The sequence below is a fragment of the Phascolarctos cinereus genome, unplaced genomic scaffold (genome assembly GCF_003287225.1).
Source record: "Phascolarctos cinereus isolate Bilbo 61053 unplaced genomic scaffold, phaCin_HiC Scaffold_4;HRSCAF=312, whole genome shotgun sequence".
In the NCBI taxonomy this organism is placed as follows: domain Eukaryota; kingdom Metazoa; phylum Chordata; class Mammalia; order Diprotodontia; family Phascolarctidae; genus Phascolarctos; species Phascolarctos cinereus.
Genome location: NW_027555847.1, coordinates 230369539 through 230396510, shown reverse-complemented (window position 1 = coordinate 230396510; position 26972 = coordinate 230369539). Strand labels below are relative to the sequence as shown.

The 26972-nt window shown below is 38.1% G+C and overlaps 1 protein-coding gene across 1 annotated transcript in view; it reads left to right on the top strand.

The window, feature by feature from the left end:
• PCSK5 (proprotein convertase subtilisin/kexin type 5) overlaps nt 1-26972 on the top strand; it is a 619005-nt gene that overhangs the window by 394675 nt on the left and 197358 nt on the right. The window contains 5 exon segments of the mRNA XM_021008523.2: nt 11894-12030; nt 18122-18265; nt 22918-23020; nt 24184-24377; nt 26726-26810. Coding sequence (XP_020864182.1) covers nt 11894-12030; nt 18122-18265; nt 22918-23020; nt 24184-24377; nt 26726-26810 — 663 coding nt within the window.

Sequence of the window (26972 nt, the reverse complement as noted above, 5' to 3'; positions counted from 1 at the left end):
AGTGTGCTCACACTAATGACATTGACAATTCATGGAATCTCAGAGTCGGAAGAAAACACTGAAATATAGTCTGAGTCTATATCTGAGTAGGGACACCATTGAACTATCCCCTATAAGCACTCATTCATTGAAAGAAATCCATTCCTTTTTTTTTGATGTTATTCATTATCTTATTATTATTATTATTATTATTATCATATGTCTTATTATTATGAAGTTTCTTGTTATATTGAGGCAAATCTCCTCTCTTCAGCCTCTGTCTATTGCTTCTAATTCTGCTCTCTGGAAACCATCATATACTTGAGGATAATTATCATGTCTCCTCTCCTCCAAAGTTGATTTATCCACAGGGCCTTCTACTTACTTACCCCTTTGTGACACAGTTTTGAGTTATCCCACCATTACTCTGGAAGCACACCAGCTTATTATTGTCTTTCTTATTATGTGGTGTCCAGAAATGAGCACTATAGCTGTGACCTGACTAGGTCAATATTTATTTATCCTCTGCTTGGAGTCCCCCATTCATGAGGAGCTCACTACAACAAGCAGCAGAATATTAGTCTCCCTAGTTCAGAACACTGTTTTCTTTAAATGCCTCCCAAGATTACATTACCTTACTAATGTTAACTCACATTGAGCTTGTAATCCATGAAAATCCCAATTTTAACCTAAACAATTGTCTTGTCTGTTTCTTCTTTATTTTGAATTTGTAAATTTAATTTTGAACCCAAGTGCAGAATTTTATATGCATTCATTTTAGGTGTTATCTTAATAAATCTGCCCATCATTCTAGGTTATTGAGATTATTTAGGGGCTTATTTTTGTAACTTAATGTTGTGTGGTTTGTGGTTTGTCCTTCATTCTCAAAGAGGACATGACTTGAAATCAAATTTGATTTGAGTGAGGGAGGGTTGTGCAAAAGTCACTAGCCTCACTTTCTCCTCCAGAGCCATCTGGGTCCAGTGGCCAGATATCGATCAAGACAACTGGAGATGGCCCAGGATGAAGTGGGAGACCTTGGCCTTTTTTAAGCTAAGGTCTTTTCAAGTTATCACTTTGAGTGAGGCAACACCCATTCAGTAAATAGGCATCTTAAAAAAGTGAGTCAAGGGGGGCAGCTAGGTGGCATAGTGGATAGAGCACTGGCCCAGAAGTCAGGAGGACCTGAGTTCAAATCCAGCCTCAGACCAAACACTTGTCACTTGCTAGCTGTGTGACCCTGGGCAAGTCAGTTAACCCCAAGTGAGTCAGGGGATGACCCCTTTAAAAAAATATACAAACTGGGAGGGGAAAAACTCTCTGGGTTGCTGGCCAAAAGAGAAACAGTTACTGTTAACATACACTCTGAGCCAGGAAGACCCAAAATATAACCATTAAGTGGTACTTGGGCAGGGAAGGGACCTATTGTTGTCCAGTGAATGAGATCCAGAGTGAATTGGCTTAGTCTTTGAGAAAGAAATCTAGCCAGTAAACCTAATGTGTAAACTTGATATAACATGAAAATATAATAAGCATGTCTTCTATGCATTCATCCAAGTCACCAAGCGATATGTGCAAAAGAATAGGACTGAAAACAGAGCCCTGTGCCACATTATTATAGACTCCCTTCCAGGCTGACATTCATCCATTAATGGCCACTCTGAGTCCAGTTCACAGAATCTAAGAGTGAGAAGGAGTTTCAGTTTCCTTCCATTTCCAATCCTTGCTATTTTTTTTTCTTTCAAATTCACCTCATATCTCTCCTTGCCCACAGTTATTAGGAGAGACTTTATCAAATGCCTCGATAAAACCCAGCTATACATCTACTATTTCCTCTGATAGTCCAAAGCCTTTCACAACAAAAGAAATAGTTAATCCAGCATGAAATCTCAAGCCATGCTAGCTCATAATGGTCACCATTTCTCTTCCAAAGTGTATGTTTTGTTTTGGCATTATAGATACTTCCTACTAAACACTAAAATAAACCCTCTTACAAAATCCATTCCCCCAAAACTGTTAGTTATTGATTATTCACCGAAAGGAGAGAAGAATGGTTTCATTCTGATTGGGTTTTTTTTTTGTCTGTTTCATTCTTTTCTTAGATAACATTGATCATTGTGTTTGACATGAGTTTTATTGCCCCTCTCTGTTGATTTTATTTACATTGCTGTAGTCATTTTGTATAATATTCCTTTGGCTCTGTTTTCTTCACTCTGTATCCTGTTCTGCAAGGTTTTCCACTTTTCTCTGAATCAATCACATTTCATACTCCTTACATTGCCAGAATATTCCATGGCACTCATATGTCATATTTTTTTCTAGCACTCCCCAATCTTTAGGTAAGCTACTTTGTTTTTGTTCCCAGCTTTTTGTGTTCACAAATAAGACTACTCTGAACATTTTGTTTTGTAAAGAAGGGATTCTTCACCCATTTAATGTCTGTGTCTAAGGTGTACCAGGACCAGCCTGACTCAGGCTGGTCTGGTAGTTCAGGTTCAAGATTTGAACAAAATGAGACACTCACAGACCATCTAATAGCTAACAAGAGGAGTTTTTCTTAGTCATAGTAAGGAGAAGATATTCAGAGCAAGAAAAGGGCATTTAGCAAGGGACATAGAATTGACTGAATTGAGCATAGCTGCTCTGTCCCTGTGCTGTCCATAACAGCTTTTCAGACAGGAACCTGAATGAGGAGAGTCTGCTTCCCGTGCTTTTTGTTTGCTTATTTTTAGTTTGGCTGCTACTGCTGCCGTTATTGTTGTAGCATCTAGGCTAATAGGAAACTACATTGGCCAACAATAGGTCCAAGCTGAAGCTTCACTTAGTCATTGTTTGGTTTTTGATGGCTCAAAGTGAGTGTACATAGCAATTGTTTTTGTTCTGGTCAGAAACTCTGAGGGTCTTCCCCTCCCAGTTTGACTTTTTTTTTTTTGAGTAGGCATTAGGCCATCTTTTGCTTCATTTCTCACCTAGCTTTAAATCAGTAAATGGATGTTGCCCCAGACAAACTGAGACCTTGGAAAGACCTTAGCTTAAAAAGGCCAAGGTCTGAACAAACAAAATCAATGCAACCAAGATTAGAAGGAAAGCATAAAGCTGGGAAATAATTTTTACAGCCTGTGTTTCTGATAAAGGCCTCATTTCTAAAATATATGGAGAACTGAATCAAATTTATAAGAATAGAAGTCATTCCCCACTTGACAAATGGTCAAAGGATATGAACAGGCAGTTTTAACTTGAAGAAATTAAAACTACAGTTATATGAAAAAATGCTCTAAATCGCTATTGATAAGTAATACAAATTGAAACAACCCTGAGATACCACCTCACACCTATCAGATTGGCTAATATGACAGAAAAGGAAAATGATGAAGTGGAGAAGATGTGGGAAAATTGGAACACTAATGCGTTGTTGCTAGAGTAGTAAACTGATCCAACCATTCTGGAGAGCACTTTGGAACTATGCCCACAGGGCTATAAAACTGTGCATACCCTTTGAGACAGTAATACCTCAAGAGATCATAAAAAAGGGAAAAGGACCCACATGTACAAAAATATTTATAGCAGCTCTTTTTGTGGTGGCAAAGAATTGGAAATTGAGGGGATCAACTAGGGAATGGCTAAACAAGTTGTAATACGTGAATGTAACGGAATACTACTGTACTATAAGAAATCATGAGCAGGCAGATTTCAGAAAAACCTGGAAAGACTTATATGGTCTGATGCTGAGTGAAGTGAGCAGAACCAGGAGAACATTGTACACAGTAACAGCCACATTATGTGATGATTAACTGTGATAGACTTAGCTCTTCTTGGCAATGCAGTGATCTAAGACAGGTCCAAAAGACTCGTGATGGAAAAATGCTAACCATATCCAGAGAAAGAACTATGGAGTCTGAATGCAGATTGAAACATACTATTTTCACTCTTTTTTTTCTTTTCTTTCTCGTGGTTTTTCTCTTTTGTTCTGATTTTTATTTCACAACATGACTAATGTGGAAATATGTTTAACATGATTGTACATATATAACCTATATCAGATTGCTTGCTGTCTTAGGAAGGGGAGAGGAAAGGGAGGAAAGGAGGAAAAAAAATTAGAACTCAAAATCTCACAAAAATGAATGTGAAAACTATCTTTACATATAATTGGAAAAAAATAAAATATTATTAAATGTTAAAAAAAAGGGGGGGGGGGGCCAAGGTCTCCCACTGTATCTGGAGTCATCTCCAGTCATTCTGATCTATGTCTTGCCACTGGACTCAAATGACCCTACAGGAGAGAGTGAAGCTGATGACTTTGCACAGCCCTGCCTCACTTAAATCCAATTCATCTGCAAGTCAAGATATCACCCTCCTAATGTCCTTTGTTCAGGTCCTCTTCCTGAACAAAGGACAAACAACTACAAGGCTAATTGGGAGCTATATCAAAGGTCTAACCCTTAGTCCTCTGAGCCAATTGAATCTCAAGGACGGTTTCAGTACTTTTTAAGGAAAAAAATGAGTCCTACCTATCCTAAGGGTAGGGCCCTTAGGATATTGATCCTACCATAAAAGAGTGCCATGTTTTTAGTAATTTTCTTCATAGTTGGGGCAGCTAGGTGGTGCAGTGGATAGAACACCAGTCCTGGATTCAGGAGGACCTGAGTTCAAATCCGGCCTCAGACACTTAACACTCACTAGCTGTGTGACCCTGGGCAAGTCACTTCACCCCATTGCCTAGCCAAAAAAATAAAAAAGAATTTTCTTCATAGTTCCAAATTATTTTCCAGAGCAATTGACTCAGCTGATGCTTCCACTAGCATACTTTGTTTTTTGACACAGCTTCTCCAATTTCAATCTATTCAGAAAAACTATATGCTAGATTTTGTGATAAGTGCTGTCAATAAAATGAGAAAAGCAGTTCCAACCCTCAAGGAATTTACATTCCAATTAAGAGACATTAGCATGTATAAGGACAAATATATAGAAATACATAGAATAAAATCTAAGTAATTTTAGGATTGGAGGTGGCACCAGAGTTATGTTCTGAAGGAAGCTAGGGATTTTATGATGCAGAGGTAAGGAGGGAGAACATCCCAGGCATGGGGGATACTTGGATCTGTGCAAAGTCCCAGTTGGCTATGAAATGTTGTATAAGGGAAAAAGCAAGTCAGCCAGTTTACCTGGATCATTGAGTGCGTGAATGGCACTAATGTGAGATCCATCTGGAAAAATACTTTGGAACCATATTATAAGGGGCTTTATTTCTTTTTTTAACAAATAAAGCATCTTCCAAGTGCTTACCATGTGCAAATCACTGTGCCAAGCACTGGAGACACAAATAGAAAAGATATGCCCAGTTCTCAAAGAGCTCACACCCCAATGGTGAGACAACACATGTGGAAGGTCTCAGATGGAAGTCAGATGGAAAGGCCCTATAGTCCCCAGGGTTCAGTAGTGATGCAGATGTTAATGCCTCTTTTTAAATGTCATTTTACTGATAAAATGACACCAGTTTCTGATGATGAATGATTTGACAATGCTCTTAGGTTCAGAGTCCTAGGCTATGTCCGTCAGAATATGAGGGGAGATGGTGGTGAAGGTGATGGTGGAGATTTGACTTGCCTAGCACATACTACCTCCTCTTTCGCTCAGGGTGCCCTACTGCTTCAGCTAGGCTGGCTTGCCTCGCTAAGTGTGGCAGCTGGCTGACAGTTGGTAGGGATGCCAACTCGTTTTCTAAAAGAGTTGTTTCAATAGACTTAACTCTTCTCAGCAATGCAAGTATCTAAGACAATTCCAAAAGACTCATGATGGAAAATGCTATCCACATCCAGAGAAAGAACTATGGAGTCTGAATGCAGATTGAAGCATACTATTTTATCTTTCTTTGTTTTTTGTTTTTTGTTTTTTGTTTCTTCTTTCTCATGGTTTTTCCCTTTGGTTCTAATTCTTCTTTACAACATGACTAATGTGGAAATATGTTTAATATGAATGTATATGTATAATTTATATAAGATTGTACACCATCTTGGGAATGAGGGAGGAGAAGGAGGGGGAGAAAATTTAGAACTCAAAATCTTACAGGAGTAAATGTTGAAAACTAAAAATAAATGAATAAATTTGTTTATTTAAAGAGAGAAAGAGAGTTGTTTCCATGGATGATAGCTGTGAGGACTGAGTATTATAGCTATGTCCTCAGCTTCTCTCATCCTTGGTAAGATCCTAGTTGAAAGTTGATAACTTTTGGCTGTTTGGATGGAACAGAGGCAACCTTTCCCCACTGAGCACCAGCCAGTGAATGAATGATCTCCAGTAGGGTCTGGGATCGAGGAGGAATCTTTCTACCAAACATAGGGAAGAATCCACTGGATATACTACTCTAGTCCCCAAAGAGCTTATAAGAGATCTCTTTTTGTTTCATGTGATCAGATTCCCCTCCTTTAGACTAGCTCTTGTGGCAGGGCTCAGTTTAGATAAGCATTGTGGAAGAAGTCTATTGAAGGCTTCAAATGCCAAACAGAAGCTCTTATATTCAATCTTAAAGGCATTAGGTACCCTCTGAACCTTGCTGACTAGGGAAATAACTTGATCAGACTTGTATTTTAGGAATATCAATTTTGTTGTTATGTAGAGGAAGGACTGAAGAGCAGAAGAAGTCTCCTGGAAGAAGGGAGACTGATCAGGGACTATTGAAATATCTAGACAAGAGATGATGAGGGCCTAAATAAGGGCAGTGCCTGCATGAAAAGAGAAAAGGGGCTGCATATGAAAAATAATTGTAGAAGCAGAGTCAACAGGACTTAACAGCTGATTGTATATGAGGGACGAAGGAAAATGAAGATATGAATATGACTCCAAGACTGGAGATCTGAGTTACTAGGGAAAAAAGAAAAGGTGGCACCTTTGGTAGAAATAGAGAACTTAGGAAAAGAAATGGGTGACTGGAGAAAGAGTTCTGTTTCAAACATGCTGAGTATGAGATGTCTGTGGGACATCCAAGTGGAGGAAGCTGATGATACACAATTATAGCTCATAAGAGAAATCAGAGTTGGATATAGAAATCTTGGAGTCATCTGCATAGTTGTTAATTGAAGCCATGGAAACTGATGTGATCACCAAGAGAAAAGATGGCTAGATAGACGGATGGATGGATGGATGGATGGATGCATGGATGGATGCATAGATGCACCCAGGTTTAAAAACAAGGAAAGAGGGCAGGAAATAGTTGAAAATGCAGTGAAGGAGACTGAGAAAGAAGTATCAGATAGGTAAGGGACAAATATCTGATACTGGATACTTTGGGGGTGGGAGAGTGTATTTCCCTATCTTTCATTACCTTTTGCTAGCTTGTTGTCACAGTGTTGTTTTAATTTGCATTTATCTGATTATTAGTGATTCTGAATTTTTCTCAGGTGGTTATTTTATTTCTTTTCAAAACTATTTTTTCATGCCCTTTGACCTTCAGTCTATTGGGGAATGGCTGTTGATTTTGTATATTTATGTCAATTTTCTATAGATTTTGGATGGCACACTTTTATCAGATATTAATGAAAAGATTTTTCCCACCTAATATGTGCCTTTTCTTCTGGTTCTGGCTGGATTAATTTCATTTCTGCAAAAGCTTTTATATTTTATATAATTGATAATATCTATTTCATTTTAAGATCTCTCCTATCTCACGCCCAAGTGCAAATTTTCCCCCATTCATAACTGTAAAAAATACAACCTTCTCTAATTTTTATGATGTAACTTTTGCATTTGAATAATTAATCCATTTTTGGACGGTATCATTGTATACTGTGTGAGATGATTATTTTTCCTCATATTGCTTTCCAACTTCCCCGGCATTTTTTTGTCAGAGTCTGTCCCTCAATAGTTTGCTCTCTTTGGTTTAAGAAAGCACCATGCACGTATGTTTAGAGGTCTTGCTTCTCTAGTCTATTGTTCTATTTTTTTTTATCCAGTACCAGATGGTTTTGACAGATACTACCTTCACTTTCCTCCTTGTTCAGTATGTCACTTAATATACTTGACCTTTAATGCCTCCAAATGAATTTTGTTATTATTTTGCTTGATTATATAAAATGTCCATTTGATCAGCGTAGCCCTGTAAGGTAATTTGGGTAATGTTATGTACAAATAGAGATAATTTTGTCTCCTCTTTGGGGGGTGGGAGGTGAGAAGGGAGGGGATTAGGCCTGTAATTTCATTATCATAGAGAACTCTCAGAGGAGGAAGACTTTTACCAGTTAAAGTTGACACTTTCTCTGCAATTTATAATCTTAAAGAATTACCTAGAGTAGAAGTGTCAAACACCTAACTCTCCTGAGTACAGCTCAAAGCAGATTAAATTGTTATTGGGAAATATTTAATGTAATAAAAATATAATATAGATAACATTATATTTTTAAATTAAGTCAATATGTGGCCCACAGGGATCCTTATGAACAGATTAGTGGCCTCCATTTCTATTTGTTTTAAAACCACTGTCACTGACATGTTAAGGGACTTGCCCAGGGCCACACAACCAGTAAATAAATGTTAGAGGCAGGACTTAGACCCTAGTCTTTCTGCCTCTGAGACCATCTGTCTATCTACTTCCTCTCTTGCTTATGTTTAATGTTGAAACCCATCCCCTCGACCCCCCACTCCGCCAATCCTTGCAGTCTCCTAACACCAATATGTAACTTGCTTGGTACACTATAGAAACTCAGAACTGAAAGACCACTTTTTTTTAAATTTAGCAAATCATTGATAAATCCATAGTTAAAATCTGGGAATATGTTGAATGGTTTTGGCATTTGATTATGCAAATTATTTTTGTTTGTTTGAACTTAAAATTTTGGTCCTGGAACAGTTAATGTGAGGGACATTTCATCAATTTTCTTCTTTCTATGTTTGGGGGTTTCTTTTTTCTGAATTTCAAAAAACAAATTTCTAGAATCCTGGTTTCCATTACCTACTAGTTACATCTAGCTATCTACAGTGCCTACGGTGCATTATTTCATAAAGAGGAAGTAGATCATAATCCCGAATCTAAATTACAATAAAATGTTGCCTATGTTTTGGGAGAAAGGGTGAACTTCAGAGGTCTATTTAAATTCTCAGATTACCAAAGAAATTAATGTCAACTTTTTCACCATCAAACTTTTGAATGCATAGCAATATTGACACTCTGAGATTTATTTCCCCTACTTTATATCCACAGACTCTGGCTGCCAAAATGACGAGGATTATATAATTCATTGCTTCCTGACCTGGTAGACAAAGTCTGTTTGCATTCGGAAGTCTGAGGCGCTTGTTAGAATTCTAAAAATGTCTTTGTTTTTCTCTCTTCCCATCCCCATCCCACTCCCACCTGGTTTAGGTTGAATTTAGATGTGTCAGGCCTCCAGTATAAATTCTTGCCGTTGCTTGAGAGTAGCAAAATGACTAAGATGAAGGCAGGCAGGTGGGAAGGAAAAATTTGAAAGAGGAGAAATATGGGGTCAGTTAAACTACAGATTGGACAACTGACCCCTGAATAATCAAGATTTGGCTGTAGTTACAAAAATAGAAGTGTGGCCAGCATGTGATGGCTGCCTCGAGGAGTCTCCTTTGTAGTTTAGAGGTATGAGGCGTTAAGCCAAACTTTCCCATTACCTCAGCTGCTCCCAGAGTGTACATTAGACACTTGGAAAGGTTGCATTCAGTAAGTTATTGCTTCAATGCATTGAGTGACTTCTCCATGACCTGAAGGAGTGATTGGATGGAAGTCTGCAAAGGTGTCTGAGTTACAACCATGAAATAGTTCAGGCACGAAGAAAATCTAACTCGATGTGGGGCGACTTCTAGAATAAAGTGTATACTCTTTCACGCCCTATCAGATTCTTGTTAGTCAATTCCACTTCAAGGCAGTAAACTCCAAAGTCAATTCCCCTAGGTCAGTGTTGGATTTCAGGAACTTAATAAAGTAAGCCCCCTCATTCAGAATCCTGATTTAGACCCAAGTTTCTACTTCTTCACTCTGACCTTCTATAATTCAATTACCATAATACTATTAAGAAAATCAAATCTCCATCTGCCAATTACTCTCCAAATGCACTATCAAAATTTGGATATTACTTCAAATTAGTCCTTGAGGCTTGATACTCCAAAGCTTTGCTTATTCTTAACTCTCTACTCCATCATCAGCCTTACCGAGTTTTTCTCTTTAAGTCATAGTAATTTTATGCTATGTATCAAAGAAATCCCTTTTAATGTTATAACCTTAACTTGTTAATTTTAAAAATAAAGTTGTTTTGGGGGGAGATAAGATCGTTCCCCCTCACCTAGGAAAAATTCATTTAAGTTATTTGTAAGTAAAATGTATTTTTTATTTGCAGAGAATTAACTCAGGTAGAAAACATGAATATGTGAGTAGGGTATAGTTCCAATGATGTGCTAGAGCCAGCTCTAAGAGTCAATTGTTAAATTTTCAGAACGAGGGGCAGCTAGGTGGCACAGTGGATAGAGGACTGGCCCTGGATTCAGGAGGACCTGAGTTCAAATTCTACCTCAGGCACATAACACTCACTAGCTGTGTGACATTGGGCAAGTCACTTAACCCCAATTGCCTCACTTAAAAACAAATAGATAAATAACTAAATGAATTTTCAGAATGAGCATTTGTACCTTGGAAACTGAGAAATGCTACAAATCAAGGTTTGATTTATTATTTTTTTAATTTTCTAGACTTAAAAAAGTAATGAAGAGAATGTTAGTAATGCAGATTAAATTTTAAAATGTGTCATGTGTAATTTTTTTTTCAGAGAGTTTGTTGTTAAACATTTACCAGCATAATCCCAGTATTTAGCCCCCATGGACAGAGCACAAAATTTTTTAAACCATATAGTCTTGTTGTTAAACATTTACCAGCATACCCCCAGGATTTAGCCCCTATGGACAGAACACAAAGTGTTCTAATCCATATAGTCTTCATTGAAACAGGATACAGTATCCAATGAAGAAGTCTTTATCCAGTAGAATCTAGTCTTTCTACTTGAATGAAAACTTCTTGAAGCCACAACTGTGTTATATTTGTTTCTGTATCCAAAGTATCTGGCATATATATACTGCTTAATAAATGTTTGTTAAATTGAAACTGAATTTATCCTATTGCTTCCTTTTCTCTTTCTTTCAAAGCCACATAGACAAATAACCAAGACTTATTTTCCTGTTTCATTGCTCTTCTCTGGAAACTATGACTTTAAATAACAGAAACACTGCCAACAATTATTTCTTCAGGATCCTGGATAACCTTACTTGGATAGTTCTTTCTTCAGATAATCATAAATCTTAAGTCATATAGGAACATAACTTCAAATCTGGATGGGACCTTAAATGCTAGCTAGTTTAATTCTGTCATTTTACTCTTAAGGAAACTGAGGCATAGAGAGGTTAAATGACTTGCCCATTGTCACCCAAGTAATGAGTATCTGAGATAGATAATCTTAAGTCATCCGACTGCAAATTAAATGCTCTTTCTACTCAAATGTGGGTGCCTTTCTCATTAGCCTCCAGCACACCATTGACAGAATGAAGTTTTCTTCATCTATGATACTGAGAGCTTTCATTTTTGAGAAGGGAGGAGATTGGTAGGTAGATACTTGACCATGTCTGCCTACCATTCATCTATATTCATTCATCATCCTAATACTGCATTGATTTTTCCTTGATGTTGACCTGGCAAGCTTCCCACGAACTGTTAGCCCTGAGCCACTTTACCAATGTCATGAAGATTAACCCTCATGCTCCAATGATAACATCATTTGTGAGATGATGCCCTTTCTTAAGTGGAGAAAGTCTCTGCATGTGTGCTGGCGATTATAGATAGAGGAAGCATCGTTGATGGTGTATTTCATTGATTTTTTTATACTCATACACAAAGCAATGTTTGGTGATTCTGTTCCAGGCTATTTGATCATTCTATGGAAGGATTCAAAAACTGGGAGTTTATGACTATTCATTGCTGGGGAGAAAAAGCAGCAGGTGACTGGGTGCTGGAAGTTTACGATACCCCATCTCAGCTGAGGAACTTCAAGACACCAGGTAGGCACCAGTCTTCATTAATTTCCTGCTAACCTTGTTTTCTGAATTGGAAGAATATGGAATAGTATTTTGACCTGTAACAAACAGCCATCACATTGACTCTTATCTTACCATCATCAAAAAATAATGTAGGGTACAAAATATTTGCCATTCAAGCTGGGCTAGGCTATGTGTTAGGCAGGTGTAGTCCCTGCCCACTAGGAACTCAGAGCTCAAGGAAAGTCAGTAACAATGAGAACAGAGCAACAGCAGACCGCCTTGTTTGCCCCAACAATACATGCCTTATGTTTCATAGGGAAAAGACAGAGAAACTAAATTGTCTGATCTTCACTTCTTTACATGATTGATAGAAGGAAATGAATTTCTTTAGGTGTCTCCACCCTGAGTTCCTTCCAAATTAAATTTGTGAACTTAAGCAAGGTATTGGATGTGTCCTATACCAGCTAAATGAGTTTACAGGGGGGAGCATGACTGATGACATTCTACTCTTTCTTGAGTGACATAAACCTGAAAACCTTTTGGACACATGTAACATGGAAATGACCATATGAACAAAGGCCTTTTCAGGAGGATTCAAGCCACTCTGGTCATACTGGGCAAGCTGCCTTCTTCACACTAACATATGACATTAATCTGTAGAATAAAATAAGTCCTGACATAACTTCAACATGGGGCAGAAGGTTTGATATATTTTTTTAAAAGCCAGTCCTGGTCATGTCCCACAGGGTAGTACACATGCCTGTGTTCCATTTACCCACCATCATGTTTTTTTCAGCCATTCTGTAATCAAATCACAAGTATCCTAAGTTAGCAATTATCTCATCAATGCTCCATCTGATCATCCAGGGAAGAAACAACTTTGAGTCAATCCAGGTTGCCATTATCTCATTCTGATCCTTCAAAGAAGCACACATCACAAATGATCTCAAATCTTCCATGTTTTGAAGTGTGAGTAGAATCAGCTGCATGAAGTTTTGTGGGGTAAAAGACAGGACATAGTGGTGACCTTTAGAATTACTGGTTTGGAGAGTAGAAGGACCTTAAGAACTTATCGATTCCAACACTCACTTTATAGATGAAGAATTAAGATCCCATGAGGTTAAGGCAACTTGCCTAATATTTCACAGGTAGTAAAGGTGAAACGAGATCTGAACTGAGATTCTGTGACTCAGTCAAATATCCTTCCCATTGTACCTCTGTGCCTTCATTACATGGCTAATAGATGTTTAGGTGTTGGCTAATGCTTAGATAAATAAGAAAAGGGTCCCTAGCCTAAGTGGCAATTGTCAGGCAATATGCACTGAAAACCTATTACATGTCTAGTATTGTAATGGTGCAAAATTCAACAAAGTAATAATAATAACTGACATCTATACATTGCTTGAAGTTTTATAAGCCCATTATAGTACACCTCATTTGAGCTTCTCAGCAATCCTGTGAAGTAGACACTATAATAGATATTATCAGCCCCATTTTATAGATGAAGAAACAGATGCTCAGATAAAAAGGTCATGGCTTGCCCATCATCACATGGCTAGTAGATGTTAGAGGTGGAATGTGAACACCAAGTTTTCCTGCCTCAAAGTCTAGTCCTCTATCAGCTCTACCACGTTATCTCTCAATATCCAAGATCTCATCCCTTCCCTCAAGGAAATCTCTTATATTTGGCACATGAATCACAAATTTTTTTTCCCTCTTGTCCCATGAGAAATAAAAACTGATAGCCTTATAGCTCTGCATGCACATAGTACGTTGTAATGGAAAGAGGACCAGAGCTGAATCAAAAGACCTGGATTCAAGTTCCTGACTCTGATTCACTACAATTCAACTCAATTACAACAGTCATGGATGGGTTGGGGGATGAGGGAGGAAAGGAAGAACATTCCATTTGTGGCATGAAGAATGAGGTGAGGCAAATGCAAACAGGAGAGGGTAGAATATATATGAAGGGGAAGATTCTGAAATAAAGCTAGACAAAGAGGTGAGAGTCACATTGTAGAGATCCTTGGAGATTAGAGTCATAGCTTTATATACTTTATTGGGTAGACTCTGAGACTCCTGTAGCACCTCCTATGACAAGCATTTGCTATTCCTCTGAGTTGTTACTATACAGAACTCTATTCACCTCATGGGAGGGATACCCAATAAAACTCTAGTCACCTAGCTGCTACATGTTGTTTCCTCCATTGGATTGTAAACTCCTTACGGGCAGGGAATGTGTTTTGGCTTTTCTTTGCATCCTCAGTGTCTGACCCATGGTAAATTTTTAACAAGTGCTTGGTGACTTACTGCACTCAGATTATCATATATAAATTTACATATTTGATGGTGCATTCCTCATTGTCACCACTATGCCTACCACAATAGAAGATAAGCTCTTTGAATCACCAATGCCTTACACGTAGTAGACACTTAATAAATGTTCTTTGGTAGGAGCAGCTAGAAGGTGCAGTGGATAGAGCATCAGCTGTGAAGTCAGGAGGACCTGAGTTCAAATCTGGCCTCAGACCAAACACTTGATACTTACTAGCTGTGTGACCCTAGGCAAGTCACTTGACCCCAATTACCTAAAAGAAATGCTCTTTAGTTGTCAAATTTTATTGAAGTGACATGATCACTTATTAATTTTGTGACCCTGCAAGTCACTTTACCATGATGAACTTATTTCCTTATCTGTAAAACAGAACTAATGATACTGGCAAAATCTACCTCAATCAAACAAGTTTTTTTTTATGAAGTGCCTACTCTATACCAGGCACTTTGCTAGGTGCTAACCTAAGAGACTATTATGAGGAAAGTGCTTTGTGAAATAAGTTTTTTAAAGCACTATATAAATGAAATTGTTGACTTCAGGTACACAAAGGTCAAGGTCAAGGTCAACCCTATTCCCAGTTAACCCCAAACATTTCTCATATCAGGTATGGTTTTCTTTTTTGCTTTTTTTTTGCCTTGCCAGGAAAGTATTAACATATGGCTAGTAATAGTCGATGTGTAACAATCCCTAAATCCTATTATATTTAGGGGTAAATCATACTTCTTGATGGAAAGTGATTTTTTTAAGAGGGAAAAAAACACCTACTACATTTCTATAGTTACTTCTTTGGAATGTGATAGATTTCTACCTTCAAGAAGAAGAAAGTCTTTATTGGGTGCTTGGTTGGGGATATAGAGTTCTTCCAGGCCAAATTAAATAGGGGAAATGGTCCAGAATAGAGATGTTCCTGGCCCCCATTTAGATTTTGTGTTTATTCATTATTAAAATATATATTTTGTGAAGCATTTTCATTTTGCACATTAAAGCTGCCCTGGGGACAAATGACATTTATATGCTGGCAAGTTGCATAGATTTTCTCATTCCTTATTTGCCCAGCAATTGCTTAACAGAATGTCCTTCTTCAGTAAGAAACTCTCCTGCCTCCTTCTCCACCCCCATGGCTATTTGCTTCCATAGTGGGGGGAAAATGAAGTGCCTAATATGATAGTGGTTTGATGGAAATCCTGGCAGTGGTTACAAATCTCAAAATAATGTCCCGTTAAGTACCCCAAAGAGGAGAAATGGAGCTGAGTGACAGGACCAGGCTAGTCCTATTTTGTCTATTACACATTTAAGAAATAGCACAAGGGAAAGAAACAAGATGTATCATGCAGCAATGCTCACCAAAGAACTTACAGGGTGGTTATCAGAGAGTCTGTGAACTAAAGCAGAAGAAATAGATTTGAGAGTGGCTGATAGGTAAGAAAACAAACAGCCCCATTATCCCACCTTTCTGTCTGTTTTTTTCTGAGCTGGGTGAAATGAATAAGAAAACTTGCTCTGGTTTATGCCACCATTCAATAACAAAAGCAATCTATTCATCAACTTGTTGCAATCTCTCAGTAATTCTTACTATTGTTTAAATACAAATTATGTGCATTACATGACAACAGTGATGGAATAAGCTGGAGAGCCCCGGGGAATGCTAGGTATGCTATAGACTTTAAAAAGAATATCTGGTAACAGGTGATTTCAAAGAGGAACAGGTAAAGTGAAAGAATAATAGCAATAAAAATAATAGCTCTTATTTCTATAAAACACTTTTAATAATCAAGTGAGGTAGATAGTATCCATACTATTATCCAATTATACAAACTGAAAAAACTATGATCCAGAGAGTATGAATATCTGGTCCGTGGTCACATAGCTAGTAAAGTACTGGAAGTGGGATTTGAACCTAGGTCTGTGAATCCCTTGTTTAGTGTTCTTTCCACTCTACCACCCTATAGGAAAATAAAGGGAATAGAGTTAAGTACTGGCATTCTTGAAAGCAAGAACTGTCTTTCACCTTTCTTTGTATTCCCAGGGCTTAACACAGTGCCTGGTACATAATAAGCATTTAATAAATGTGTATGGACTGGCTGACCATTCTAAGAAGTTCAGGCTTGGATACTCCTATAAATTAAGACGTGCCAATGCACTTTCTTTAGGTTCCCAAGTTTTCACATGGGCGAACGTTGCCTTTGGAAGGCTCTCACCTGCAGCTACTTACATGCAGTAGTTCGGAACAACTTCATCCCTTAATTTTCACATTATAGTATATAGGCAGATCTTATGTTTCATGATAACATCATGGCCTAAGACAATTACCATCTTCCTACTATTTTATATTATTTAGCTTATATGTATTAATCATTAAAGCCAATGGCAATTCCTTTTAATTATACTTGATGCCAAAAGCCTATTTTTGAACCAAAGGATAACTTTAATGAAGCCAAAATATAAAGGAATAAGCAAGTAAGAAAGAGATCTGCTCTGAAGAAAAGTTTCTTGAAACCTTACCAAAGGGAGGTGATGCATTGACTCTGTTCTAACTAATTGACTGTTAAAATGTCCAGTCTCTCCTGAAAAGGCCTGATAGAATTAGATTAATTTGAGGTGGGGTAGGGCAAGGATGGGGTGTGTGTGTGTGTGCGTGTGTGTGTGTGCGTTGTAATGACTGGATAAATCTGCTTTAGGGACTAAGTAGGGCAAAGTTCAGTTGGTGGCCTAGAAAGTGATAAACAATTCAGATGACACTGAAATTTTTTCTCTTAAGACTATTTCTTATGCCTTATGAAAAGAAAATCCTCAATAAAATTCAGGGATTCTCTGAGATGGCATATAATGTGATATCCAGAAATTTGAAATCTTCTAGATTCTATTTTTCCTCCTTCTTCTCCTCTTTTTCCTCTTCCTCTTTCTTCTTTTTCTTCTTTAAAAAATGTGTCTTCCTGTCTTATCCAGGCCAGAAATGCAGTGGCTACTCATCAGCTTGATTCCATTATTGGTTGGCATGGAGTCATTAATTTGTTCCATTTTCCTGGGCTGATTTGCTCCCCTGTTTAGCTAGCCTACTGACCTTCCATTCACAGGCACTAACCACATCAGTGACAGACTTAGTTCAGACACTTGAGCAGCTTTATCTTTACTGCAACTCAGAACTCCTAAATTCAAGGATCTTCCAGCTTCAGCTTTCCCGGTAGTAGGGAATGGAAATATTCACCTCTTAGCTCAGGTAGGTTATTCTTCATTCTAATATCTCTTGGAAATGTCACTCAAATTCACTGCATATGAGCCCCTTATAACAAATAATTTCTGTAGCTTGTGCACATCTATTGACATTTCTTCCTTTAACAAGCTCCTGTTTGGGTATCAGGATGAGGAGGTGGAATAATTTGTAATAACATGAAGATAGGATAAAATTTATGAAGGGGAAGAGGAGCTAGATATGTAGGAGAATCAACTATATTTGTGTGTTTGTGTGTATGTATGTATGTATACATATATGTAGATGTGGATGTAGATGTAGATGTACATTAATTTGTTAGAAAGTAAAAAGCCTTGTCCCCATGATGGGAAAAAACCTAGTGCAGATATAATAATGAAAGTTTACCCTCCGTATACACATACCCACAGAAAACAGTTTCAGGATTAGCCCCTGATTCAATGATTCATACAAATATGAAGCTCAACTTCTAACTAATTTTCCAATTTTGAAAGGACCAGATGGAAAGATGAAAAACCCTGAAATGTGAGCATCTGGTGATCCTCTGATTTTGTGATTTTTTTCCCAAGGCAAATTGAAAGAATGGTCTTTGGTCCTCTACGGAACATCCATTCAGCCTTATTCTCCAACAAATGACTTTCCCAGAGTGGAACGTGTACGCTCTAGTCGAGTGGAGGACCCTACAGAAGACTACATTACAGATGATTATGCAGGTGAGTGGGAAATTGTAGATAGAGCAAAACTGAGCAAATCTTCCTGTACTCCACTACCATACCCAAGACACATTGTATTAGGTTCTTAGATGTGCAAAGGCTGAAAAGAATCTAGTCAAATTTCTCATTTTGCAAATAAGGAAACCGAGGCCTAGTGAGGCTAGGTGATCTTTCCAAGGTCACACATGTAGCAAACCTCAGAAGGTAGAATATGAACCCCAGGATCTCTGATTCCAGAGCAATCAGTCTACTGACTGTACTATACCTCCTCTGACATGGACTTCATAGAACTCTTTGGCATAAAATCTAAGCTAGATCCATGAATTCTCGGTATATTCCCAATTCACTTTAATTTGTGTGTGTCCTATTCCTTTGAATATCTGTATGTATTAAGGAACTGTTGCATAATGAGCGAACTTTTTCTCATTGGAGAGCTGTTCTTAAATTACACACTTAACATTGCCCTTGAGAAGACCACATATTTTTATAATTCATGCCAAGATCTTTCCTGCAGGAATTAAGAGAAAACCCTTTGTTGATATGTCTCATAACTTAATATCTTAGATACTCATGCAAGTCCAGTTTCAACAAGAACTGCCTCAGAGTAATTTATAAACTTCGATTATAGTGCTTTCAAGCCTACTGAGTTAATCAGCACCTAATTGGCTAAATCATCCAAGCTCTCCATTTTGGCAATGTGGTTTTCCTATGCAGTAGAAATCCAATGGGCCATTTTCTTATCTCTATTGTAGACAAGAGAAATTATTTCCCCCATATATTTATCAAAATGGCAACCAAATACATCAGGTGTGTGTTTACTGTTTCTGTCTGCTCCATGGTACTCTTCTTTCCAGGATGGTTTTGAACACTAAATTTGTTCACGAAGTAAGTAAAGATAAACTCCTTTATGGTCTGCTCATGAACCATTTCTATGTTGACTCTTGCAAGTGACCAAAGAGTCATAGACTTTGAGTGTCTCAGAATTTCAGTTATAAGGAACCTTAATGGTCATCTAATCCAACTGATACCTGAAAAAAAAAATTCTCTCTTCAATATCCTCATCATATGGTCACCCAGGCCTTGGCTGAAGATCTCTGATCAAGGAGACTGCACTACCTACTGCTACTCCACTTTGGTGCAGCTCTAATTATTAGGAAGTTTTTCTTTCCTTTGGACTTAAATATGCTTTCTTGACCTGCTGCTCCTGGTTCTTCCCTCTTAGGACCTAAACTGAGCTTACTGAACCATAGTAACCCATAAAAGTAGAGTGCTTCCTTGGGTTAAGCTAAGCTCTGGTTATTCTGACATTAGAATGGGCAATTCAGGAAAAGTACTAGAATGACTTACTATTCAGAGTTCTCATAATAAAGATGAAGAAATGCTTTTTCTTCTCCTATTTTCTCAGTCATTTGGTGAAAAATTAGGTCCACCAGGAAACCGTTTTTCTCTGAAGTTGTCCTACTGCTTAAATGCTAACTGATTTTTTTCAATTTTTTTTTCAGAAGTCAGCCAGACTTCAGGCATTTAGCCTGACTTTGCCTAGATCTCTTTACCAATTAATCTGATCACAGAGATTCTGCCTCAATCACACTGCCTTCACAAGCTTTTCAAGTCAATGGGACACAGAGCTAAACTGAAATTCAGTTCCACAGAACAGAGATGTTATTTGTCAGACCTCATAAGCTGTTTCAAAAATAGGAATAGTTTTGTGTTTATACTTGGGACTTTTGAAATGGTGAGACTCAACATTGCAGGAAGGTAGCTGTTGCTCGGTTGTTTTTCAGTCATATCTAACTCTACAAGACCCCATTTGGGGTTTTCTTGGCAAAGATACTGAAGTGCTTTGCCATTTCCTTCTCCTGCTCGTTTTATAGATGAGGAAACTGAAGCAAACAAGGGCTAAGTGATTTGCCCAGTGTTACACAGCTAGTAATTATTGAGGCCAGATTTGAACTCAGGTATTCTTGACTCCAGGCTTGACATTATATCGACTGTACCCCATGGAAGATGGCTTTGTCATTAATTAGCATAACATTATTTAGGCTCTTCGATATATAGAAATGACTACAGTCATCCTTTCCCCATCATAGTTTCAATATATCACAGGTCAGCAGAAGAAATTATATGGAAATTTTGGGGGAGTTTTCCAGAAGCTGCAGATGACACAAAAAGGCCAGCAGACAACTCGGAAAAAGTTTAGAATCTCAGAAATGCATAAAATATATGTCTGGTATTATATAACATCAACCCAATTTTTACAATAAGGTACTATAAACACCCCGTAAGAGTAAAAGAAAAAATTCAGACTCTTTCTCCAAAGGGAGGGCCAAAAATTTTTACGCAGATTTTCCAGACCACAGGGGTGCCTCACCCCTAACCCCCAACAATGTGGAAGGGATGACAGCACTTTCCTTTCAGATCTAGAACTCATTATCTTATAATAAAAAAAATCTTATAATTAAAATAAAAGTTAAGAGGCATCTAGGTGGTGTAGTTGATAGAGCGCTGGCCCTAGAGTCAGGAAGACTTGAGTTTAAATCCAGCCTCAGACACTTATTAACTGTGTGATCTCCATTACCTCCAAAACAGAAAATGAAAAAGAAAAAAGAAAAAAGAAAAGGAAGGGGAAAAGAGAGGGGGGGAGGGAGGGAGAGAGAGAGAGAGAGAGAAGAGAGAGAGAGAGAGAGAGAGAGAGAGAGAGAGAGAGAGAGAGAGAGAGAGACTAAATATTCATAATATAATGCATGCTAAATTTCAGAACTGCCCTTAGAAGTTATCTGTGGACGCAGTGGTTGCATTCTGGGCACCTCATTTCAGGAAGGACATGCGTGTCCTAGAAAGCTTATAAAGGAGAATAACTAGGATGTTGATGGGCCTCAAGATTATGTCATATGAGGCTCAAGAGAAGGAACTGAGGGAAAAAGGCAGGACTAGGAACAATAAGTAGCAGTTACAGAGAGGCCAACTGTCCAACAGTTGGGATAGCCTCTATTATAGACAGATAATCTGTATTCACTAATAGTACAAATTGAAAAACAATACACGGCAAATGTCCTTGTTTATGCTGCTCAATAGGAGGAGTGTGTGTCGTTAAGCATGGCAGGATGACTACGTGGGTGTGCTGTAGAAGGAATTTGTATTTGGATACGTTTTGGACTACAAGGCCTCTGAGGTTACTTCCAACTCAGGAGTTTTGTAATTCTGTAAAAACGTTGTATCTGGGTGGCAGGAAGGAGACAGAGAAGGGGGGGGGGGGAGAGAGAGACTGAAAGAGAGAGAGTCAGAGGCCCAGAGAGAGAAACAGACTGTGAGAGAGACAGACAGACAGACAGAGAGGCCCAGAGAGAGGGAAACAGACTGAAACAGAGAGAGACAGAGACAGAGGCCCAGAGACAGAAACAGACTGAGAAAGAGAGAGAGAGACAGAGAGACAGAGACAGAGGCCCAGAGAGAGAAACAGATTGAGAGAGAGAGAAGAGAGAGAGAGAGAGATTGAGAGAGACTGAAAGAGAGAGATTGAGAGAGAGAGAGAGAGAGAGAGATGTCCCCCCAGCACCCTTCTCTTGCTTGAAGTAAATTATTTGGTGTGCAGCTGCTAATACCCACTTCCCCTCCACTGAGTATGATGTATTGCTGGTAGGAGTTGTAGGGTTATAGAACTTTAGATCAGGGAAGGACCTATACCTCATGAGGCCAAAGATTCCCAATTATAAACAGCAAGTAAAAGAGGCCAGAGGACAAGGACTTCTCTCTCACTAGTTCATAACCCTGGAATCTTTTCCACCAATCAGGAAGTAGTTCAACTTCCATAGGAAAGACACGAAGCCTTTCCCATCTTCCTGTGCAGTGCTGTTGTCCACTGCATGTTCCCTTTTGTTCTCTGCCAGGCAATATGAAGCTAGTGGGTTCCTAGAGAGCAGGTCCCAAGTCTTGAAGTGATTTAGACTTACTGCCTGATTTTTCATTTTATCTGTAGTTTTTCTTTGTTGACTTGCCCACTGGCGTGTGGGCAAGGATGTAATTGTTACTATATTATCTGTGCCTAAAGTTCCTGCTTTGTAATCCAAGACTAGATGCCGATAAATTTGTGCCAAATGTCATAGTAACGTTTTATGTTGGCCAGAGTATCACTGAAGCTTGTTGTATTGCTCTGCTAACCTCAAAGGAATCGAGCATTGTGCACTGGCTGTACTTCTGTTCTAACATCGGCTTTACTTCTCTACTACATTCTTTATATCCTGAATATTTATTGATGTCAGTGCTTTTGATCCAGTGACACTGTTATGAAATTCTCTTTACTGATACAAAGCAGTAACTCATCTGTAACTTTCAATCTCTGAGTGTGACGTGGGGCACTAAAAGGTTAATGTGTCAGAAACAGGACTTAAACACAAGTCTTTCTGATTCCAAGAGTAGCCACTGTACCACATTGACTCTCATGGCCAATGCATGGCCTGAATCTTTTTTTTTTTTGGTGGAGGGAAATGGCCCCTCAACATCAGTTGTGTTCTCAAGAAAGTCAAAGGTTCTTCTCTTGACTTAACAATCACACTGATTTCTGGGGGATAAGGCAATAGAAATACAAACTCACTTAAAAAGTCATTTCCTAGAAATGTGTTGAGTTGCTTTTGTTTCTTTTTGGATTCCCAAAGGTCCTTGTGACCCCGAGTGCAGTAAAGTAGGATGTGATGGACCAGGACCAGACCACTGCAATGACTGCCTGCACTACTACTACAAACTGAAAAACAATACACGGTAAGTTTCATTGTTTATACTGCTCAGTCATAAGCTTTGGTTCAGCTTGTCCAGATGGAAAATTATGAAAATGCTTCTCCACTGCCTACCTCTCAGAAGAAAGGCATGATGCTGTTTTGCTTGTGTCCAGCTTTTTGTGACACTAACAAGGTGTAGTGGACCATAGCATACCGATGCTGTACATGGGGTTTTCTTGGCGAAGATACTGGAGTGGTTCAATGTTTCCTTCTCCAATAGGTTAGAGCAAATAGAGATTAAGTGACTTGCCCAGGGTAGTAAGTTCCAGATTTGAATTCAGGTCTTCCTGACTACAGGACTAGCACTTTATCCACTGAGCCACTTAGCTGCTAAAGGCATGAAAGGAAAATTGTGATCATCATCATTTATATGGTACTTTAAGGTTTACAACACATATGTTATCACATTTGATCCTCACAATAACCCTATAAGATAGATGCTCTTATTTTACAGATCTGGAAAGTGAGACTAAGATTATAATTCCTCTTCATTCTTCATTCCATGTTCCACATGGCATCTCCCCATCCACTGTCACCTCTTGAACATTATCAAGATATCTAGATTTAAACAAATTATCTTTTCTCCTCTTCCTTGCCAAAGCAATAATAATGCCCAATGTGTTATTAATAACATATAATTATGTTAAAACATTTTCTGTGCATTGTTTTATTTAATCTTCAGAACATCTTTGTGAAAGAGACAGTGCAGGTATTAGTTTCCCCAGACAAGGAAAATGAGGCCTAGAGAGATTAACCAGCCAGACATCAAACAACTTGTAACTGCCAAATCTGGAATTTGAAATGGCAACATTCCTTTTTCCATTCCTAATTAATCCAAATTCCCTTTGACCTTTCGGCTAACTCATATCCATTAGAGGTGCTTCATAGTAGGCATAAGTGTTTGTTGATTGATGGACTGAAGGCAAGAACTAAACAGGAAGGTAGGTCTCTTCTCTGTGAACACACCAGGATGGAGAAGGCTTCAGAGACCACCACTGAGTCCATGGGCAGAGGATATACAACAGAGCAGTGCTGAAAACTGGAAGCCAAGATTGTTGACTAGTTGTCTCTCATATATTAGGAGAATACATGAGAAAGATTCAGGGGTTATTTTAACCTTTCAATTTTGTGTCCCCAACAATCCAGAATCTGTGTCTCAAGCTGTCCCCCGGGTCACTACCATGCAGACAAGAAGCGCTGTAGAAAATGTGCCCCAAGTTGTGAGTCTTGTATTGGAAGCCATAGTAACCAATGCCTGTCTTGCAAATATGGCTACTTCCTGAATGAAGAAACCAATACTTGTGTCATCACCTGCCCAGATGGATTTTACCAGGATATGAGTGAGCTCATTTCTGTTGTTTGGGGTTGAGGGAGAAAGTATTGGGTTTATATTTAAAGGAGGGGGTTTAAGGAGGAGGAATTCCTCTTTCCTGAGGTCTGGATTCTGGTTAATTTTAACCAAAATTTAGTCATTGTTGGGATTTTGAGGGACTTGGGTATTTTGCAGATTTGAATGGGAAAGTGTGGGAAAATCTGTGCACAAATATCTAAAGATGTTAAAGTGGAAGCCAGGCTTGCAGATAATCTAAACGTGACACCTACTGATCTGAAATTTCATGTTTCTACTTTTCCTGGCCAAGTAGAAAATCTAATTTAAAAAAAGAATAACAGAAGGCTATTAAAAATTTCCATGGAAAAAAACACATTCATCTCTCTTACCTCCTGGGTAGTAAAAGTCCTTGTTGCTTCCATCCAAAAGTGGGTGGGAACTAGATCTTATGGCTCAACAGTGACCTTGGTATTTAGTCAATAGAGAAACAGAATGGAATTCCCACCAATTCCTGCTTACATAGAAAAGTCAAGTGATTGGTAGGGAGGAGGGAAAAAAGTGGGGGAAAAAAGGAATGATACAGAGAATTATTGTTCATTCAGGGAAACAGAGAGCCTTATAGAGGGAATGTGATCATGATCATTATGTGATAGCATCCAGAGTTGCATGCGTCCAGTCTTCTTCCAAATTGCGAGAAATAACAAGATAGACATATTCAAACAGTTTAAAGTACGGTTTATTTGAACATTGCAATGTTCACATTCATAGTTGTACTTTCTTACTTTATGATTCTTGTTTATGATTGGGTTTTATCAATCTTCCTATTCAAATAAGGTCTGTGTAGATACTTCTTGAAAATGCCGAAAGGTACATGATGTCTTCAGTATAGGTATAACTTCTTACTGTTCTGTTATGTCTGACTCTTCATGACCATACTCTCCACGGAGTTCTCTTGGCAAAGATACTGGAGTGTTTTGCCATTTCTTTCTCCAGTGTATTAAGGCAAACAGAGGTTAAGTGACTTGCCCAGGCACACAGCTATTCAGTGTCTGAGGCTAGATTTGAACTTAGGTCTCTCTGACTCCAGACCAATACTCTATCCACTGAGCCACCTAGCTGCCTCCTAGGTACGACTTTGCTGTAATGCAAATCACAGCTCTTTCGTGCTGTAGTAGAAAGCCCTTCATTGGTTGCTGTGTGATGTGGCTTTCCATACTTAGTGAGAGTTTTCTGATGGATCCACAATTTGTCCTCTACCAAAAATCTTTCTGGCTTGGTAGAATGGGTCGGAGCTTGAGATCAACTGAGATAACCTTTACAAACTCAGAGACAATATGACATAAGGAAGAATTAGAGAAGCGATATAGTGGAGGAAGGACCAATAATAATAGCTGACATTTTTATTTTATTTTAAGGTTTGCCATGTTTTTTACATGTATTTTCTCAGGAGAGGACTGCATTTTGTATACTTTAGAGTGTTTCATAAATATGAATCAACAATTTTTCATTATCACTATAACTCTGGAGAAAGTACTACAGATTATCTCCATTTTAACGATGAGGAAACTGAGATTCAAAAAAGTTCAGTTATTTCCAATGCAACTAATTTCAAAACCAGGCCACTCTTGGCTCCAAGCTCTTTCCACTATACTATGATATGTCTAGGTAGATGCCTCATAAACAAACAAACAAATAAATAGAGTCCCCTTCTAATGAACAACAACTTGGAAAATCAATAATTTGGAATCTGTGCTGCATTTTGTTAGGAAAATTATTTGTTTACATTAAAGTGGACTGCCATAATCTACAGGAAACTACTTAGTAAACATGAGGTACTTTCTATATTAATGTAACTGTAAGCATGTATTCACACTATCTGCCTCCATGTGTAATTAATAATACCCATATATATTTCACAAATATATTTGAATTAAACACATTATATAATTTTTGAGAAGAACCCAGTTTCAGGCCATAATTTTTATTAGGTATATAAGATAGATAACAGTAACCTAAGTTTCATCTTAGAATCATCAACACCACCCTGATTCATGAATTTCCTAGGAATTTTCCTCTAATGGACAACTGCTTCTGCTGCTTTTAACACATATGCAGAACAAGTTTGCCTTTCCAAAATCAGAATTCTTGAGGGGCAAAAATTCTATTAAAAATTTTTAAATGTGTGTTTAGATAGGAAGTAGCAATGAAATTAGTAATTTTGCAATTCTTTTATGTACCTTTTCCCATTCACATTGATGTGGAAGATATTGCAAAAATAGGTATTAGAACATTTACACTTACTTTTGTTGAGTCAGATCAATGAATTGATTTTTAACCTCAATTTTATTTTTTGATCAGATAAAAACCTTTGCCGGAAATGCAGTGAAAACTGCAGGACATGTACTGATTCTCAGAACTGCACTGAATGCAGACATGGCTTAAGGTAAGAAATACTCGAATGAACTCCATAGATGAATATACAGTTTTTTAAAAGATAATTTTACTGTTTAATCTCACCTTGATAATCTCCCTGTGTATACCCGTATGTCCTCACTATTAAAGCACCCTGTAGCCAATACATTACTCCCTCCTACTTTATGTAACT